Source organism: Garra rufa, chromosome 7 (genome assembly GCF_049309525.1).
Source record: "Garra rufa chromosome 7, GarRuf1.0, whole genome shotgun sequence".
Taxonomy (NCBI): Eukaryota; Metazoa; Chordata; class Actinopteri; order Cypriniformes; family Cyprinidae; genus Garra; species Garra rufa.
This window is the reverse complement of record NC_133367.1, coordinates 2631526-2651338: the sequence shown is the minus strand read 5'-3', so window position 1 is coordinate 2651338 and position 19813 is coordinate 2631526. Positions and strand designations below refer to the sequence as shown.

Genomic DNA, 19813 nt, shown 5'->3' with positions numbered 1-19813 from the left:
ATTTGAATTTTCCTGGACACTTCCATCATGTTTTTTTTTCATTATTGGAATATTTGTAACTATTTTATAACACTATTTACATTTATTTTTTAAAAGTATTAATTAAAATTTCTTTTTTCATTATTACAAAATATATTTTTTCATTTCATTACACTATTTACACTGTTTTATTTCAATAGTAATTACTATTTCTCTTAACTCTTTGATCATCTTTTTTTTCATTTTTACAATATATATATTTTTACAACATTGATTTGAATTGTTTTTGAATATTTTTTAACAATGTTATTACATTATTTACATTATTTTTTCAAATATTAATTAGAATTTCAATTGATTCTTCTATAATCTTTTTTCATTATTACAAAATATACTGTTTCATTTTATTACAATATTACAATATTAACAATTTCTCTTTGCTCTTCTATCATTTTTTTATTATTAAATTTCTTTTGGTATGTATTTACATTATTTACACTATTTTTCATTATTATAATTATTTTTTGTACAAATTTTTATTACGTTATTATTTATTACAATATTTATTACTTTTTCCATGATCTTTTTTCATTATTACATTATTTTGAAAAAGTTATTACATTATTTACACAATTTTATTTAAATATTATTCTGTATTTTATTTAAATATATTTATATTATTATGTAATAATATGAATATTATAAAAATTAGTTACATTTTTTTCTTGACTCTTCCGTGATCTTTTTTTTTCATTATTACAATTTAACATTTTATTACATTATTTCCACCATTATTACACTATTTTATTACAATATTATTTTAATAGTAACGTAATTTTTCTTGACTTTTCCAACATCTTATTTCATTATAACGATATACAATATGATTTATATATATATATATATATATATATATATATATATATATATATATATATATATATATATATATATATTTGTTTTTTATTACATTATTTCCACTATTTTATTACAATATTATTACAATATTATTATTAAACTGAGAATTTTTCTTGACTCTTCAATTATCTTTTATATATCTATATATCTATATATATATATATCTATCTATATATATATATATATATATATATATATATATATATATATATATATATATAGATTATGACAATAATAATATAATTAATATTTTTTGACATTATTAATTTTTGTTTACAAATTTTATTACATTATTTACACAATTGTATTACTATATTATTACAATATTAATAATCCATGATTTTTTTTATTATTACAATTATTTACATTTAATTACATTATTTGCACAATTTTATTACAATATTAATTTAAATTGACTCTTTTTTTCATTATTACAATATATATATATATATATATATATATATATATATATATATATATATATATATATATATATTAGTTTTCTTTTGTTACAGTATTATTACAATATTAATATAATTATATATTTTTTTTACCAATTTTATTACTATATTATTACAATATTAATTTATCTTCCATGATCTTTTTGTCATTATTACAATATTAAAAAAAGTTATTACATTATTTACACAATTTTATTTAAATATTGTTCTATATTTATTTATTTATTTATTTAAATTTTACTATATTATTGTGTAGTAATATTAATATTAGTTCGATTTTTTTCTGGACTCTTCCATCATCTTGTTTTTATTTTTACAAATTTTTAAAAACATTTTATTACATTATTTACACTATTTTATTACAATATTATTATAATAGTAATCATCATTTCTCGTTACTGTTCAACATCTTATTTCATTATTACAGTATACAATATTATATATATATATATATATATATATATATATATATATATATATATTTTTTTTTTAAATTACATTATTTCCACTATTTTACTTAAATTATTTTTTTTTAGCTGAATAATGTTTATGAAATATTACTATTATTATTAAGATAATTAGTAGATAATTGTTATATTTTATTATATCAAATTCCTTTATGGTTCTATATTTTATATATTTGTTTTATAAAATTAATGTATACTTGAATGTTAATTATATCATAATCGTATATTTGTATAATGTAATTTAACAATAAATATGTGATATTTTGTCAGATTTAATATATTTTAAGATACCATATATAATTTCATCATAATATATAAAATATGACAATGTATATATAATTCAGTATATTGTAGTACATACAGAGTTACAAAAAAAACACATTAAAAATAATCCTCAAACAAATGAATAAATGTCTATCCTATTTGATTTTACCATTAGTTTTTTTTATTTATTTAAATTAAGTAATTTAAAGTTTAACCGTTTCATTTTCAGGGTTAATTTTTCATTTTTTTTTATTTGGATTTTAAGCAATCATTTTACATTTTTAATGTATCATTTTACAGTTTATTATAATATAAAATAGGGTATGAATAAATTATAAATGATTTTATAATCTCAAAATAATCATGAAACTAGTGTTTCAATTAAAAAAATACAAATACATTTTGACACATCAATTAAGTTTTCAAGTTTCATACCAAAAATTCTATGTTTTCTTCATGTTCTGTGTTTTTTAGGGTAAAAACGCCCAGGTCTGTTGTTTGTCAGGCTTTGTGAAGGCCTCATGTTGTTTTCCCGTGTCTATGTTTGTTTGTTCAGAATGATTTTCTGGTTCTGGAGAAGCACTGCGGACTCACTGAGCGTCAGATCCAGACGTGGCTGCGTCACCGGCGAAACCAGGACCGACCCAGCAACACCAGGAAGTTCTGCGAAGCCTCGTAAGCCCTGAAAGTAGGCCGTGGCAGACATCTGTGGTTGATTGTGTTTGCGTTTGATTAACGTGAGCTTTTCTGTGTGGCTCCTCAGATGGAGGTTCGTGTTTTACCTCATCGCGTTCTCAGCCGGTCTCGTCTCGCTCCTTCATGTGAGCCTCTTCAAACACTTTAATAATGCTCATGTTTGGAAATAAATGTATTTAAAGAATGAGATATTCTCAGGAAAAATGGACAATTTCAGGAAAAGAGGTGTCTCGCCTTAATATTACATTTGATTTAATATTATTTACTACTAATAATTTATATGTGACCCTGGAGCACAAAACCAGTCTTAAGTCGCTGGGGTATATTTGTAGCAATAGCCAAAAATACATTGTATGGGTCAAAATTATTGATTTTTCTTTTATGTCAAAAATCATTAGGAAATTATGTAAAGATCATGTTCCATGAAGATTTTTTGTAAAATTCCTACTATAAATATATTAAAATGTAATTTTTGATTAGTAATATGCATTGTTAAGAACTTAGTTTGGACAACTTTAAAGGTGATTTTCTCAGTATTTTGATTTTTTTGCACCCTTAAATTTCAGATTTTCAAATAGATGTATCTCGGCCAAATATTGTCCTATCCTAACAAACCATATATCAATAGAAAGCTTATTTATTGAGCATGTATATATCTCAGTTTTGTAAAATTTAACCTTAAGACTGGTTTTGTGGTCCAGGGTCACATATTATATATAATACATTAGTTTGAAATAATATTTGGTTTATATATGTACTTATAGATGTATATGCATAGACTTCAAAATAAAACAAAACAAAAGTAAAAAAAACTAACTTTTATTATTTCTTAGTATTCTTTTATATATTTAATGCACAAAACATTTGTTGTCTTGTGTATTAAAAATTGGTATTACATAATAATTTAAATTTTAGATAATAATACATTTTGTAATAATAATAAATGTTTTATTATATTTTAATAATAATATTTTATATTATATCTAATGTATTTGTTTGACTTAATAGTTGGCTCATATATGTATTTTATTTAAAATAAAATAAAACATTTATAGAAATATAACAGAAGTAAATTTCATAAAATAGACTTTATAATATTAATTATATATAATTAATTAATTAATTAATTAATATTATTTTATATATTTAGTAGATTAAAAAAAATAGTTGTCTTATGTATGAAAAATTGGTACTCCAAATTAAAATAATATTTTTTATAATATTAGATGATAATACATTTAATAATTATAATAATAATTGGTACTTGTTACTCTTAATTAAAATAATAATAATAATAATAATAATAATAATTTTATAATATTAGATAATAATACATTTTGTAATAATAATAAATGTTTTATTATATTTTAATAATTATATTTTATATTATATCTAATGTATTTGTTTGACTTAATAGTTGGCTCATATATGTATTTTATTTAAAATAAAATAAAACATTTATAGAAATATAACAGAAGTAAATTTCATAAAATAGACTTTATAATATTAATTATATATAATTAATTAATTCATATTATTTTATATATTTAGTAGATAAAAAAAATAGTTGTCTTATGTATGAAAAATTGGTACTCCAAATTAAAATAATATTTTTTATAATATTAGATGATAATACATTTAATAATTATAATAATAATTGGTACTTGTTACTCTTAATTAAAATAAAAATAATAATAATTTTATAATATTAGATAATAATACATTTTATAATAATAAATGTTTTATTATATTTTAATAATAATATTTTATATTATATCTAATGTATTTGTTTGACTTAATAGTTGGCTCATATATGTATTTTATTTAAAATAAAATAAAACATTTATAGAAATATAACAGAAGTAAATTTAACAAAATAGACTTTATAGTATTAATTATATATAATTAATTAATTAATATTATTTTATATATTTAATAGATAAAAAATAGTTGTCTTATGTATGAAAAATTGGTACTCCAAATTAAAATAATATTTTTTATAATATTAGATAATATATTTAATAATTATAATAATAATTTGTACTTGTTACTCTTAATTAAAATAATAATAATAATAATAATAATAATTTTATAATATTAGATAATAATACATTTTGTAGTAATAATAAATGTTTTATTATATTTTAATAATAATATTTTATATTATATCTAATGTATTTGTTTGACTTAATAGTTGGCTCATATATGTATTTTATTTAAAATAAAATAAAACATTTATAGAAATATAACAGAAGTAAATTTCATAAAATAGACTTTATAATATTAATTATATATAATTAATTAATTAATATTATTTTATATATTTAATAGATTAAAAAATAGTAGTCTTATGTATGAAAAATTGGTACTCCAAATTAAAATAATATTTTTTATAATATTAGATGATAATACATTTAATAATTATAATAATAATTGGTACTTGTTACTCTAAATTAAAATAACAATAATAATAATAATAATAATAATAATAATAATAATAATTTTATAATATTAGATAATAATACATTTTATAATAAAAATAATACTTTTTAAAATATGATTTTAATAATAATATTTTATGTTATGTATATTTTATGTATTTGTTTGGCATAATATTTGGCTTATATATTTTTTTTATTATAATAATAATAATTTTATGATATTAGGTAATAATATATTTAATAATAATAAAAAATAATATTTTATTATTATTTTATTATTTCTTAATAACTATCTATAACACCTAATACACAAAAATTAGCAGTTCTATAATGAATAAACATAAGTGCATGTTACAATTTTATATATATATATATATATATATATATATATATATATATATATATATATATATATATATATATATAAAATTTAAATTATAGATTAATCAGTAGAATAATTCTTAATTTTCTAAGACACTTACTAAGATTTGGAGTCCTATTTTAACACAAATTGGTGCATGTTACTCCTAATATTTTTTTATATAATTGTTTTGCTTAAATATTAAAATAAAACATTTATAGAAATATAAGAAAGACATTAAAAATCAAATATTTTACACTAAAATGAGCAATCATGTATTGAAAAAAAAAAAATTGGGTGCATGTTAATTAAAAAAAAAAAAAGTAGTTGATATAGAAATATAAAAAAGAAATGAAATATATTTAGATTATGGATTAATTAATAGATTAAGTTTTAATATCTAATACACGTTGTACATAAAGATTTGGAGTGCCATATTTAACACAAAATTATGGCTGTTACTCCAAAGTAAAAAATAAATACATAAATAATAATTTAAAAATATTTAAAAATATATATAGGGATATAATGAAGTAAATAAAAAAAATTAAATCTTCTACCTAATATACTAAAATGTCAGTTACTCCTAAATAATAGTCCTAAACTCCTAAAAAAGTAAAATTTTTGCCTAAATATTTATTTGATTTAAACTCAAATATTTATAAAGATGTAATTATTGTTTAAAAAGTAGATTTTTATTTCTTAATAATATATAATACGCTTACGACACAACAACTAGTGGTCATATAATAAGCAAAAATTGGTGCATGTTACTCCAAAGTAAAATAATTTGTATTAAATAAGTATTCATATATTATTTTAGATTATATTTTTTAGAATCACTTTCTATGTATATATTTGATCGTATTTTATTATATATAAATGTATATATTATAATTTTGTCAAATGATGTTTTCCAGACTCCATGGTTTTGGGATCACCGGGAATGCTGGCGCGGATACCCAAGACAGGTCTGTAACAAACGGCTCTCCAAACACATTCACTTCCTGCTGAACAATCCCAGGAACTTGAGATTAGGCAGAAATCAGAGGAACTAGTGAGCGCCGCACCCCACCATCCCAACAGTCGAGACTGATCTCACGAGAACCACAAATATATCGAACTATCTGCGTGATCTAAGACCAAAAACTGTTTGCCTGTCATTTTTGTTTTCAGAAACAACTGAGTTTTAGGAATGAAGTGTTTCTGTTGACTACATATTTATACCTTTGTTACCTTATCCGTAGCTGTGCTTTTCAAGATGATATGTGACCCTGGACCACAAAACCAGTCATAAGGTTAAATTTTACAAAACTGAGATGTATACATCATATGAAAGCTCAATAAATAAGCTTTCTATTGATGTATGGTTTGTTAGGATAGGACAATATTTGGCCGAGATACATCTATTTGAAAATCTGAAATCTGAGGGTGCAAAAAATCAAAATACTGAGAAAATCACCTTTAAAGTTGCCCAAATTAAGTTCTTAACAATGCATATTACTAATCAAAAATTACATTTTGATAGGTTTACAGTAGGAATTTTACAAAAAATCTTCACGTAACATGATCTTTACTTAATTTCCTAATGATTTTTGGCATAAAAGTAAAATCAATAATTTTGACCCATACAATGTATTTTTGGCTATTGCTACAAATATACCCCAGCGACTTAAGACTGGTTTTGTGCTCCAGGGTCACAAATTGTTTGTGATTTGATCTGCAGGCTGTAGCTGAAGCTCAGCACTGGTATTATATTGTGGAGCTGTCCTTCTACCTCTCGCTTCTGCTCTGTGTATCGGTGGACATAAAGCGCAAAGTAAGTTTCGCTCAATGCTAAATTTCCTTCGGAAGATCTCAAAATCCATAAATTGCGCTCAAGTGTTTGTTTGGGTTGTGTAGGACTTCAAAGAGCAGATCATACACCACATCGCCACCATTTTCCTCATCGCGTTCTCCTACTGTGCCAACTATGTGCGCGTGGGCACACTGGTGATGCTCGTCCACGACTCTTCCGACTTCCTGTTGGAGGTAAATCTCGGAATCTGATTGGCCGATCTGTGAGCTTCCATTATGACATCATGACCTCAGGATTCCATTTTCTTTTCTTTTCTTTTTATCTTTGAATGGTTCAATTTTAGTAATGAAAAAGCATGAGTACTAATTGAAAACTTGTGTAATTGAACAACGATTTTTTACAAGTTTTACAAAAATGACATTTTTAGGACCCTGTGATGAAATGTGTTTTATTTTTCTCCAAATTCCGTTTTTTTTTTATCTTTCTGGACTGTTTAAATGGCTAAATTTTAGTTATTGTAGTAATGAAAACGCATAAGTACTTAGTTGAAATATTGAAACTTCAGTAATTGAACAACAATTTATTAAAAGTTTTTTAAAAATGTAATTTTTAGGACCCCATGGTGAAATATGTTTTATTTGCTTTCCGAATTTCATTTTTTTTTTCATTTTAATCTTTCTGGACTGTTTAAATGGCTAAATTTTAGTTATTGTAGTAATGAAAACGCATAAGTACCTAATTGAAATATTTAAACTTAAGTAATTGAACAACAATTTATTAAAAGTTTTTAAAAAATTTAATTTTTAGGACCCCATGGTGAAATATGTTTTATTTGCTTTCCGAATTTCATTTTTTTTTTCATTTTAATCTTTCTGGACTCTGTTTTAATGGTTAACTTTTAGCCATTTTAGTAATGAAAAAGCATGAGTACTAATTGAAAACTTGTGTAATTGAACAACAGTTTTTTACAAGTTTTACAAAAATGACATTTTTAGGACCCTGTGATGAAATGTGTTTTATTTTTTTCCAAATTCCGTTTTTTTTTTTTTAATCTTTCTGGACTGTTTAAATGGCTAAATTTTAGTTATTGTAGTAATGAAAACGCATAAGTACCTAATTGAAATATTGAAACTTAAGGAATTGAACAACAATTTATTAAAAGTTTTTTAAAAATGTAATTTTTAGGACCCCATGGTGAAATATGTTTTATTTCTTTCCGAATTTCATTTATTTATTTTTTTCATTTTAATCTTTCTGGACTCTGTTTTAATGGTTAACTTTTAGTCATTTTAGTAATGAAAAAGCATGAGTATTTAATTGAAATACTGAAACTTAAGCAATTGAACAACAATTTATTTAAAGTTTTTTAAAAATGTAATTTTTCAGGACCCCATGGTGAAATATGTTTTATTTCTTTCCAAATATTATTTTTCCTTTTTTTTTTTCATTTTAATCTTTCTGGACTCTGTTTTAATGGTTAACTTTTAGTCATTTTAGTAATGAAAAAGCATGAGTACTAATTGAAAACTTGTGTAATTGAACAACGATTTTTTACAAGTTTTACAAAAATGACATTTTTAGGACCCTGTGATGAAATGTGTTTTATTTTTTTCCAAATTCCGTTTTTTTTTTAATCTTTCTGAACTGTTTAAATGGCTAAATTTTAGTTATTGTAGTAATGAAAACGCATAAGTACTTAATTGAAATATTGAAACTTCAGTAATTGAACAACAATTTATTTAAAGTTTTTAAAAAATTAAATTTTTAGGACCCTATGGTGAAATATGTTTTATTTCTTTCCAAATTTTATTTTTCCTTTTTTTTTTTCATTTTAATCTTTCTGGACTCTGTTTTAATGGTTAACTTTTAGCCATTTTAGTAATGAAAAAGCATGAGTACTAATTGAAAACTTGTGTAATTGAACAACAATTTTTTACAAGTTTTACAAAAATGACATTTTTAGGACCCTGTGATGAAATGTGTTTTATTTTTTTCCAAATTCCGTTTTTTTTTTATCTTTCTGAACTGTTTAAATGGCTAAATTTTAGTTATTGTAGTAATGAAAACGCATAAGTACTTAATTGAAATATTGAAACTTCAGTAATTGAACAACAATTTATTTAAAGTTTTTAAAAAATTTAATTTTTAGGACCCTATGGTGAAATATGTTTTATTTCTTTCCAAATTTTATTTTTCCTTTTTTTTTTTCATTTTAATCTTTCTGGACTCTGTTTTAATGGTTAACTTTTAGCCATTTTAGTAATGAAAAAGCATGAGTACTAATTGAAAACTTGTGTAATTGAACAACAATTTTTTACAAGTTTTACAAAAATGACATTTTTAGGACCCTGTGATGAAATGTGTTTTATTTTTTTCCAAATTCCGTTTTTTTTTTATCTTTCTGAACTGTTTAAATGGCTAAATTTTAGTTATTGTAGTAATGAAAACGCATAAGTACTTAATTGAAATATTGAAACTTCAGTAATTGAACAACAATTTATTTAAAGTTTTTAAAAAATTTAATTTTTAGGACCCTATGGTGAAATATGTTTTATTTCTTTCCAAATTTTATTTTTCCTTTTTTTTTTTCATTTTAATCTTTCTGGACTCTGTTTTAATGGTTAACTTTTAGCCATTTTAGTAATGAAAAAGCATGAGTACTAATTGAAAACTTGTGTAATTGAACAACAATTTTTTACAAGTTTTACAAAAATGACATTTTTAGGACCCTGTGATGAAATGTGTTTTATTTTTTTCCAAATTCCGTTTTTTTTTATCTTTCTGGACTGTTTAAATGGCTAAATTTTAGTTATAGTAGTAATGAAAACGCATAAGTACTTAATTGAAATATTGAAACTTCAGTAATTGAACAACAATTTATTTAAAGTTTTTAAAAAATTTAATTTTTAGGACCCTATGGTGAAATATGTTTTATTTCTTTCCAAATTTTATTTTTCCTTTTTTTTTTTCATTTTAATCTTTCTGGACTCTGTTTTAATGGTTAACTTTTAGCCATTTTAGTAATGAAAAAGCATGAGTACTAATTGAAAACTTGTGTAATTGAACAACAATTTTTTACAAGTTTTACAAAAATGACATTTTTAGGACCCTGTGATGAAATGTGTTTTATTTTTTTCCAAATTCCGTTTTTTTTTTTTATCTTTCTGGACTGTTTAAATGGCTAAATTTTAGTTATTGTAGTAATGAAAACGCATAAGTACCTAATTGAAATATTGAAACTTAAGTAATTGAACAACAATTTATTAAAAGTTTTTAAAAAAATTAAATTTTTAGGACCCTGTGATGAAATATGTTTATTTCTTTCCGAATTTCATTTTTTTTTTTTCTTTTCATTTTAATCTTTCTGGACTCTGTTTTAATGGTTAACTTTTAGCCATTTTAGTAATGAAAAAGCATGAGTACTAATTGAAAACTTGTGTAATTGAACAACGATTTTTTTACAAGTTTTACAAAAATGACATTTTTAGGACCCTGTGATGAAATGTGTTTTATTTTTTTCCAAATTCCGTTTTTTTTTATCTTTCTGAACTGTTTAAATGGCTAAATTTTAGTTATTGTAGTAATGAAAACGCATAAGTACTTAATTGAAATATTTAAACTTAAGTAATTGAACAACAATTTATTAAAAAGGTAAAAAAAAAATACATTTTTAGGACCCTGTGATGAAATATGTTTATTTATTTATAAATATGATTTATTTATTTATTTTTTAATCTTTCTGGACTGTTTAAATGGCTAAATTTTAGTTATAGTAGTAATGAAAACGCATAAGTACCTAATTGAAATATTGAAACTTAAGTAATTGAACAACAATTTATTAAAAGTTTTTAAAAAATTAAATTTTTAGGACCCCATGGTGAAATATGTTTTATTTCTTTCCGAATTTCATTTTTTTTTTTCATTTTAATCTTTCTGGACTCTGTTTTAATGGTTAACTTTTAGCCATTTTAGTAATGAAAAAGCATGAGTACTAATTGAAAACTTGTGTAATTGAACAACAATTTTTTTACAAGTTTTACAAAAATGACATTTTTAGGACCCTGTGATGAAATGTGTTTTATTTTTTTCCAAATTCCGTTTTTTTTTTATCTTTCTGGACTGTTTAAATGGCTAAATTTTAGTCATTTTAGTAATGAAAACGCATAAGTACCTAATTGAAATATTGAAACTTAAGTAATTGAACAACAATTTATTAAAAGTTTTTAAAAAATTAAATTTTTAGGACCCCATGGTGAAATATGTTTTATTTCTTTCCAAATTTTATTTTTCCTTTTTTTTTTCATTTTAATCTTTCTGGACTCTGTTTTAATGGTTAACTTTTAGTCACTTTAGTAATGAAAAAGCAAAGTACTTAATTGAAATATTTAAACTTAAGTAATTGAACAACAATTATTTAAAAAGGTTTTAAAAAAAAAATACATTTTTAGGACCCTGTGATGAAATATGTTTATTTATTTATAAATATGATTTATTTATTTATTTTTTAATCTTTCTGGACTGTTTAAATGGCTAAATTTTAGTAATTGAAGTAATGAAACAGCATGAGTACTTAATTGAAACATTGAAACTTATGTAATTGAACAACAATTTATTAAAAGTTTTTTAAAAATGTAATTTTTAGGACCCCATGGTGAAATATGTTTTATTTCTTTCCGAATTTCATTTATTTATTTTTTTCATTTTAATCTTTCTGGACTCTGTTTTAATGGTTAACTTTTAGCCATTTTAGTAATGAAAAAGCATGAGTACTAATTGAAAACTTGTGTAATTGAACAACGATTTTTTACAAGTTTTACAAAAATGACATTTTTAGGACCCCATGGTGAAATATGTTTTATTTTTTTCCAAATTCCGTTTTTTTTAATCTTTCTGAACTGTTTAAATGGCTAAATTTTAGTCATTTTAGTAATGAAAACGCATAAGTACTTAATTGAAATATTTAAACTTAAGTAATTGAACAACAATTTATTAAAAGTTTTTTAAAAATTTAATTTTTAGGACCCCATTGTGAAATATGTTTTATTTCTTTCCGAATTTCATTTATTTATTTTTTTCATTTTAATCTTTCTGGACTCTGTTTTAATGGTTAACTTTTAGCCATTTTAGTAATGAAAAAGCATGAGTATTTAATTGAAATATTTAAACTTAAGCAATTGAACAACTGTTTATTTAAAGTTTTTAAAATATTACATTTTTAGGACCCTATGGTGAATTATGTTTTATTTCTTTCCAAATATTATTTTTCCTTTTTTTTTTCATTTTAATCTTTCTGGACTCTGTTTTATTGGTTAACTTGTAGTCACTTTAGTAATGAAAAAGCAAAGTACTTAATTGAAATATTTAAACTTAAGTAATTGAACAACAATTTATTAAAAGTTTTTTAAAAATGTAATTTTTAGGACCCCATGGTGAAATATGTTTTATTTCTTTCCGAATTTCATTTTTTTTTTTTTCATTTTAATCTTTCTGGACTCTGTTTTAATGGTTAACTTTTAGCCACTTTAGTAATGAAAAAGCATGAGTACTAATTGAAAACTTGTGTAATTGAACAACAATTTTTTACAAGTTTTACAAAAATGACATTTTTAGGACCCTGTGATGAAATGTGTTTTATTTTTTTCCAAATTCCGTTTTTTTTTTATCTTTCTGGACTGTTTAAATGGCTAAATTTTAGTTATTGTAGTAATGAAAACGCATAAGTACCTAATTGAAATATTGAAACTTCAGTAATTGAACAACAATTTATTAAAAGTTTTTTAAAAATGTAATTTTTAGGACCCCATGGTGAAATATGTTTTATTTCTTTCCGAATTTCATTCTTTTTTTCATTTTAATCTTGCTGGACTCTGTTTTAATGGTTAACTTTTAGTCATTTTAGTAATGAAAAAGCATGAGTATTTAATTTAAATATTGAAACGTAAGCAATTGAACAACTGTTTATTTAAAGTTTTTAAAATATTACATTTTTAGGACCCTATGGTGAATTATGTTTTATTTCTTTCCAAATATTATTTTTCCTTTTTTTTTTCCATTTTAATCTTTCTGGACTCTGTTTTATTGGTTAACTTTTAGTCACTTTAGTAATGAAAAAGCAAAGTACTTAATTGAAATATTTAAACTTAAGTAATTGAACAACAATTTATTAAAAAGGTTAAAAAAAATACATTTTTAGGACCCTGTGATGAAATATGTTTATTTATTTATAAATATGATTTATTTATTTATTTTTTAATCTTTCTGGACTGTTTAATTGGCTAAATTTTAGTAATTGAAGTAATGAAACAGCATGAGTACTTAATTGAAACATTGAAACTTATGTAATTGAACAACAATTTATTAAAAGTTTTACAAAAATTACATTTTATGTTACGAAATACTTTTTTTTTTTTTCAAATTCCATAATTTCTCTGGATTATTTTTTTTCTGTCTTAATCTTCCTGCAGTCCGTTTTAAAAATAAATCTTAGTAATTAATTAGTAATTTGGTAATTAATTGAAATTATGAAACTCAGATAATTTAACAAGAATTTATTAAATAGGGCCTTATGAAATTTTTTGTTTTATTTTTAGCAAATTCTGGTTTGGTTTTCATTTTTTCTCGACATTTTATTTCTTTAATTAAATTTCAATATTAAAAAAGCAGGTCTAATTAAATTAATTCATAAGAAACTATTTCATATTTTATTTTACAATAATAGGCCCCTATGAAATGCTTTATATATACCCTTACTTAGATTATTTTGTCCTTGTTTTTTCAAGGATTTCCTAGACAAGTAGTCAAATTTAAGTGAGTTTTATTCTTATTTCAACTTAATTATAAGTAGTTTTTTTCTGAAAACAAGACAATAATTTGTATTAGTCTAGAAAATCCAAAACAAAAATTCTAAGTAAGAAAATATTTTTTTTTGCAGTGTAATTAAATTTTAGTGAAAAGCATGTCTAATTAATTGAAATCATGACACTTGTACAATTTAACAACAATATATTAATAAGTAATGAAAAATAACATTTATGAAATGTTTTATTTTTTTCTCTCGTTTCATTTCATTTTTTTTTTTTTTTTTTACCAAATTCTGTTTTCGTTTTAATCTTTCTTTCTGTTTTAGTTCTTTAATTAAATTTTAATAATCAAAAAGCAGGTCTAATTAAATGAAATCATAAAACAATTTACTATTTTAATTTTTCTATTAATCAAATGAAAGCATAAAACATCATTTATACTTTATTCAAATGAAAATCAACTTTTTTTTTCGAAAAATTGATTATTGGGTTATTGTTTATTTTTTTTATAGTTTTTTTTATTTTTCTTCAGGGGTTAATATATACCAGGTTGAAACTGAAAAAAGCACATAAATTATTTTGATTTAATATATAAATAACACATTTTTGTTTCATTTAATTTTATGTTTAATTGTTGATTTGCAGTCTGCCAAGATGTTTAATTATGGGGGTTGGAGAAAAACCTGCGATACCTTGTTTGTCCTTTTCGCCGTTGTATTCCTAATAACCCGCCTAGTGATTTTCCCATGCAGGTAAGAGCATCATCAGACCTTATTTTTCATTAAATGCTCATTTCTTCTCAAACCTAAGATGTTCAGATGTCCAATACGTTGCTTATGGAACATAATCTGATTCATTTCCAGAATCGTCTACACAGCTGTGGTGGATTCGTTGGACGTCTTTTCTCCGTACCCCGGTTATTATTTCTTAAACGGCTTGTTGCTGGTTCTCCAAGCTCTGCACGTCTTCTGGGCTTGGCTGATTCTTCGAATGGTTCACAAATTTGTCTTTTTAGGCAAAGTGAGTATCTCAAGTCATAAGTTCACATATGAGGTTATCACGTTTTAAAACGTATTAAACCGTGTTTTAAGGTGGAACGTGATGAACGGAGCGATGAAGAAAGTGAGGCTGATGAAGAAGAAGAAGAAGGTGGAGAAGAAGAAGAACGCACCTGGGAGCAGAAAAAGGGTGCCCTTAATTCGAAATTGGCATCATTGGCCAATAACTGTGTTCTGAGCAATTTAACAAATCAGAGGCGAAAAATGAATAGCAGAATGCCGAAAGCCAGATAGTTTAATGCTATTTTATGTACTTAAACATGTTGAATCATCTCCAACCTTCTTGGTTTATCTTGTTCGTCAAGGTCCTACTGTAATTTCAGTTCACTGAAAAAAAAACGTAGTCGGTAGATTGCGTAGAACAAAAAATTCTACTTGGTTGCATTATTACATTACCATTGGAGTATATTTGAAATAGGTTCAACTTTGTTTAAAGTTAGTCTCATTAATTATAGTGTATCAACTGAATAGCACTTAAGTGACACAAAAATGGTTCATAAACATACATTTTAAGTATTTAATTGCTGAACTGTTGTTTAAATTAGGTTACTAATTTGCTAAAACTGTTCATTATGGAACAGTGATATGTAAAAAAAAACTGACTAGAGAGACCCACAACATTTAGATTTCTTTGTAGAAAAAACACTATAGATAGCCCTCTGTTGTGTGGAAATGTGGGAATTTTCTGCAGTGGCTGTTGTTTTCAAAATGAGCATTGGTGGACCACTAGGAAAGACTTGGGATGCCATCTAGTGGTGAAATGTACCATCGTTTTTGTGATTCTGCTACTAGAACTACTGGAGCTGTGGTTGTGCATTGCCTTACCAAATGAGGAATCAGTTGATTCCTCACCGGAGCGTGTGCCTCGAAATCTTGAAATATTTAAGTTGAAATTGACCACTTGATTTCTTGAATCTGCTCCAAGGGCTAAAGGCAAAGTGTTTGTGTTGTTCTAAATGGGTCTGGAAAGTTTATTTGTACCTGTTCGTCTGTCTTACACTGTTGAACTTATGAAAGACCTGTGATTGTTTTTTGTATGAGTTGTCCTCTTTTTATTGGGATTTACAGCATTCCGAGTTTGTTACTGCAACATTTTGTAGCTGTTATTTAACCATGACAGAAGAGGGATATATTCTTATAATCTTCAATACTGGTGATGTTGCACACTTGGCTTCTCGAATAACAATAAAAATGTTTTAGAATATGATTACGCTCAACTTTGCTCACAACAATAGTGTTGACGTTATGGCTTCAGAAAGAATTGACACGCATTGTGACGCAACCTCTTATGGGGACAGGACAGGGTATTTTATTGTCAATTTCCAAGCAGCTGTCAATGTAGGGGTCCAGTAGAATCATATTCGGGAAGGTTTTCTTTAGCTTCCTCTCACTCAGTATGTAAATCTGTCCGTTCACTGTGGCGCAACCTGTGAAGAATTTGTTGTCCAGACAGTCCTCTTGAAGAACGGTCCACTCGTCCGTGTCGATGTCTAAGCGCAGAGCCTGTCCTCCCAGCAGATAGAGGGCACCATTGAGCTCAGTTGCAAGAAGGTCATAACTGGAAAAGAAGTAGACATGTATCTAATATGCCACCAAAGTGTATAGAACTGACTATTTCTGGAAAGCAGGGGTGGACAACTCTAATTAGGGTTGGAGCAAAACTCAAGGTCTTACTATACCTGCCTACAATTTTCAAATAATCCTGAAGACTTTAGCTAGATTTTTCAAATGTATTTGGAGCTTAAATCTGCAGGGCAATGAACTTTGAGGGTGTTTTTACACTTGTAGTTGGTTTTATTTGGTCCTGGTCTGCTTGGCAGTGGGAACGCTAAGCGGACCTGCACCAAATGTATCATTATACATTTTGGTCCGGACCAAATGAACCAAACACTTTGGTTAGGTATGTCAGATGTATTTGGAGCTAAAATCTGCAGGGCAGTGAACCTTGAGGGCCAGAATTGCCTAAGCCTGGCTCAAAACCAGACACAATCTGCTCACCGTGGAAATGGTGAATAGGACACCACGTCCCATTGATCAGCCTCCGGCCTGTACCTCTGAATCCCACTGTAAACATCTCCATTCTCATCTAGACCACAGGCCACGTAAATACTACTCCCCAAAGTGACAATGGCCGCCCTTTCCACAGCCCGCACCATGGGGCTGACGATGTTCCATTCCTCGGTTCCCAAAACCAGCCTCTCGACGTCGGCCACAGGCCCCTCATCCATGCTTCCGCCAAACACAAACAGCTGGAACTCCAGAGCCGCAGAGCAGTGGCTGTGTCTGGACTTCTGCATAGCCGGGCCATCCACCCATTGCTGGTTGCCATGCTCATAAATGCTCACCCAGTCCACGCTATACCACAGCACGTCCCGGAAGTAGCCTCCAGTCACTACTATGTTGTCCCCTTAGAGCAAGAAATAATATTTTAGTTCAGTGCCCAAACAACAACAAAAAATTATCAAATTCAGAATGAATCCTAATCAAACACAAACAATTATTATGCTAACAACTTGTGGCAGGATAAAATGTATAGGTTGTTACCTACTGCAGCCACGGAGTACTGTGTGAGACACTTCTTTTGCAGGGGTGGATGGGATTGCCACCTTCCACTGTAGGGGTGAAACTGATACAGCAGCTGCGTCTCTTCCTCGTGCGATCCACCGAGAACAAACAGAGTTTCTCTTGAGCGGGCTCTAGGCATGGACCTGCCCATAGTCCAACTGCTGGGCAAGTTATCGTTTAGTCTACAAATGAGCTTAGCACGTGGGTCTGAACTGTTTATCCTGGACAGAAGATCAGTAATGTAGGGAAGACTTAAGCACTCGGGCCTTACCAGACCCACCAGTTCCATGAAGTCCTCTTCCCGACTCGGGTCAAATGTTGCCCAGCGTAGGGCCACGTCAAGAGCCGAGTCTTCCCTGGCAATGCTCAAATTGTCACTAGCAAGGAGGTCAGCAATGCTCTCCTTCGGAAGGAACATAAAGTCCTTCTCGGAAGCCAAGGCAGGTAGATGTGTCAGGACTACATCTCTTGCTGCTGCGTAGAGGTCCAGGCAGCCAAGCTGCCAAGCATAGGCCATCATTCCCAAGCAGTTACTAAGATGCAGTTGCCTTTCCAGGAACTTACAGCATCGTAACCGAGCTCTGTCAAACTGGAGGAAGTCCGCAGCCTCCAGAATGTCAAGGACATTCTTGCAGTCCAAGTTCAGCTTCAAGTTCTTTGTGAACTCCATTAGTGTGTGGAACTGTTGCAGTCCAACTCCCTTGATCTCAATGTGCTTCCTGGTGCTCTCCCGACCCCCGCCAAAAAACAAGGCTCGGAAGTAGGGACTCAGTTGGGCCAAATGCTCACGGTTCACAAAGAACATCTCCCCTTCCACCTGAAGCACTGCGTCAGGAGCGACACTGACAGAATCCTGATCTTCTTCCGTTACTAAGCTCTGGTCATAAGTACCTATATCTTGCTTTGCACAAGCCATGACTGTGCACTCCCCCTCCAACACTCACTTCACTACTGAAGTGTCATGTGACAGTTCTATCCTTGCTTTATATCCTTGACAGTTCTATCCCTGTCAACCACTCTCCATGGGAATGGGGTCAGCGAGGAACTGAAAACAAGGGCTAAATATATCTCTGTTAAAGAGCTAGAGAGACCAAATTTCTGAAAGTGCACATAAGGCTTTTGTAAATACTCAGGGCTTATCGTTCTAGGATTGTTGTGTTATAAGAGCAGGTCAAATGGTATTTTCAAGTGTCCTAATATTGTGTTAGAGTCCCCAACAAGAGGTTTAAATGCATCTAAGGTCAGAAAACATTGCAATTTTCTCAGAATAAACATTTATACACAGGTCTGTAAGCCCCTTCCATCAGCCTACTCTGCTCTGATTGGTCAGCTGGCCTATTCTGTTGTGATTTGGTACTGAGAGGAGTGCTCGAGCAAGCCATAAGTGTTGCCAAGTCCGTGGGATGAAGCGACTCAATAACGTCATATTTAGCCCCGGAATGCGAATTGTCTAGGGGAACCCTGACAAAAAAGTGTGTTTTAAACTTCGGAATGCAATGTTTAATGGCGGACCACTCTTAAAATGCGATTGGGCTAGTTTAGGGCTATTTTTGAGTAGTAACTTGGCATTTTATGTTGTGAAAACCTGGCAACCCTGGTTATCCTTGACAAAGCATTCACCTAAACAATAATAAATAAAGTGCTCCAATCTGTTCTCAAAATAATGAGATAAAAACATTTGAACACTTATGCAAACACTTTAATTAAAAAGCTAAACTCCCTAAACTACTATTAAGTCCTCTGGTCTAAACCATGGGTGTCCAAACTCGTTCCTGGAGAACCAGTGTCCTGCAGAGTTTAGCTCCAACCCCAAACAGACACACCTGAACAAACTAATCAAACACTTACTAGGCATACTCGAAACTTCACGGCAGGTGTGTTGAGGCAAATTGGAGCTAAACTATGCAGGACACCGGCCCTCCAGGACCAAGTCTGGGCACCAGGCTTATAATCTGTATGCTGGGGGTGCCCAACCCTGTTCCTGGAGATCTACTTTCCTGCAGAG

The 19813-nt window shown here is 27.1% G+C and overlaps 2 protein-coding genes across 2 annotated transcripts in view; one reads left to right on the top strand and one right to left on the bottom strand.

Annotated features, from left to right (window-relative positions):
• cers4a (ceramide synthase 4a) overlaps positions 1 to 16450 on the top strand; it is a 24508-nt gene extending 8058 nt beyond the window's left edge. Inside the window, exons 4-11 of the mRNA XM_073844007.1 lie at positions 2646 to 2764; positions 2853 to 2910; positions 6508 to 6558; positions 7314 to 7406; positions 7490 to 7618; positions 14831 to 14937; positions 15049 to 15205; positions 15277 to 16450. Coding sequence (XP_073700108.1) covers positions 2646 to 2764; positions 2853 to 2910; positions 6508 to 6558; positions 7314 to 7406; positions 7490 to 7618; positions 14831 to 14937; positions 15049 to 15205; positions 15277 to 15477 — 915 coding nt within the window. The 3' untranslated portion in view covers positions 15478 to 16450. The remainder of the gene's footprint in view (positions 1 to 2645; positions 2765 to 2852; positions 2911 to 6507; positions 6559 to 7313; positions 7407 to 7489; positions 7619 to 14830; positions 14938 to 15048; positions 15206 to 15276) is intronic.
• A 31-nt stretch (positions 16451 to 16481) lies between these two features.
• LOC141338460 (kelch-like protein 23) lies at positions 16482 to 19422 on the bottom strand. The gene is made up of 3 exons (XM_073844009.1): positions 17788 to 19422; positions 17242 to 17650; positions 16482 to 16801 (listed from the first exon to the last, which is right to left on the bottom strand). The coding sequence occupies exons 1-3, from the start codon at positions 18722 to 18724 to the stop codon at positions 16495 to 16497; spliced, it is 1653 nt and encodes a 550-aa protein (XP_073700110.1). The 5' UTR covers positions 18725 to 19422; the 3' UTR covers positions 16482 to 16494.
• Positions 19423 to 19813: the final 391 nt, after the last annotated feature.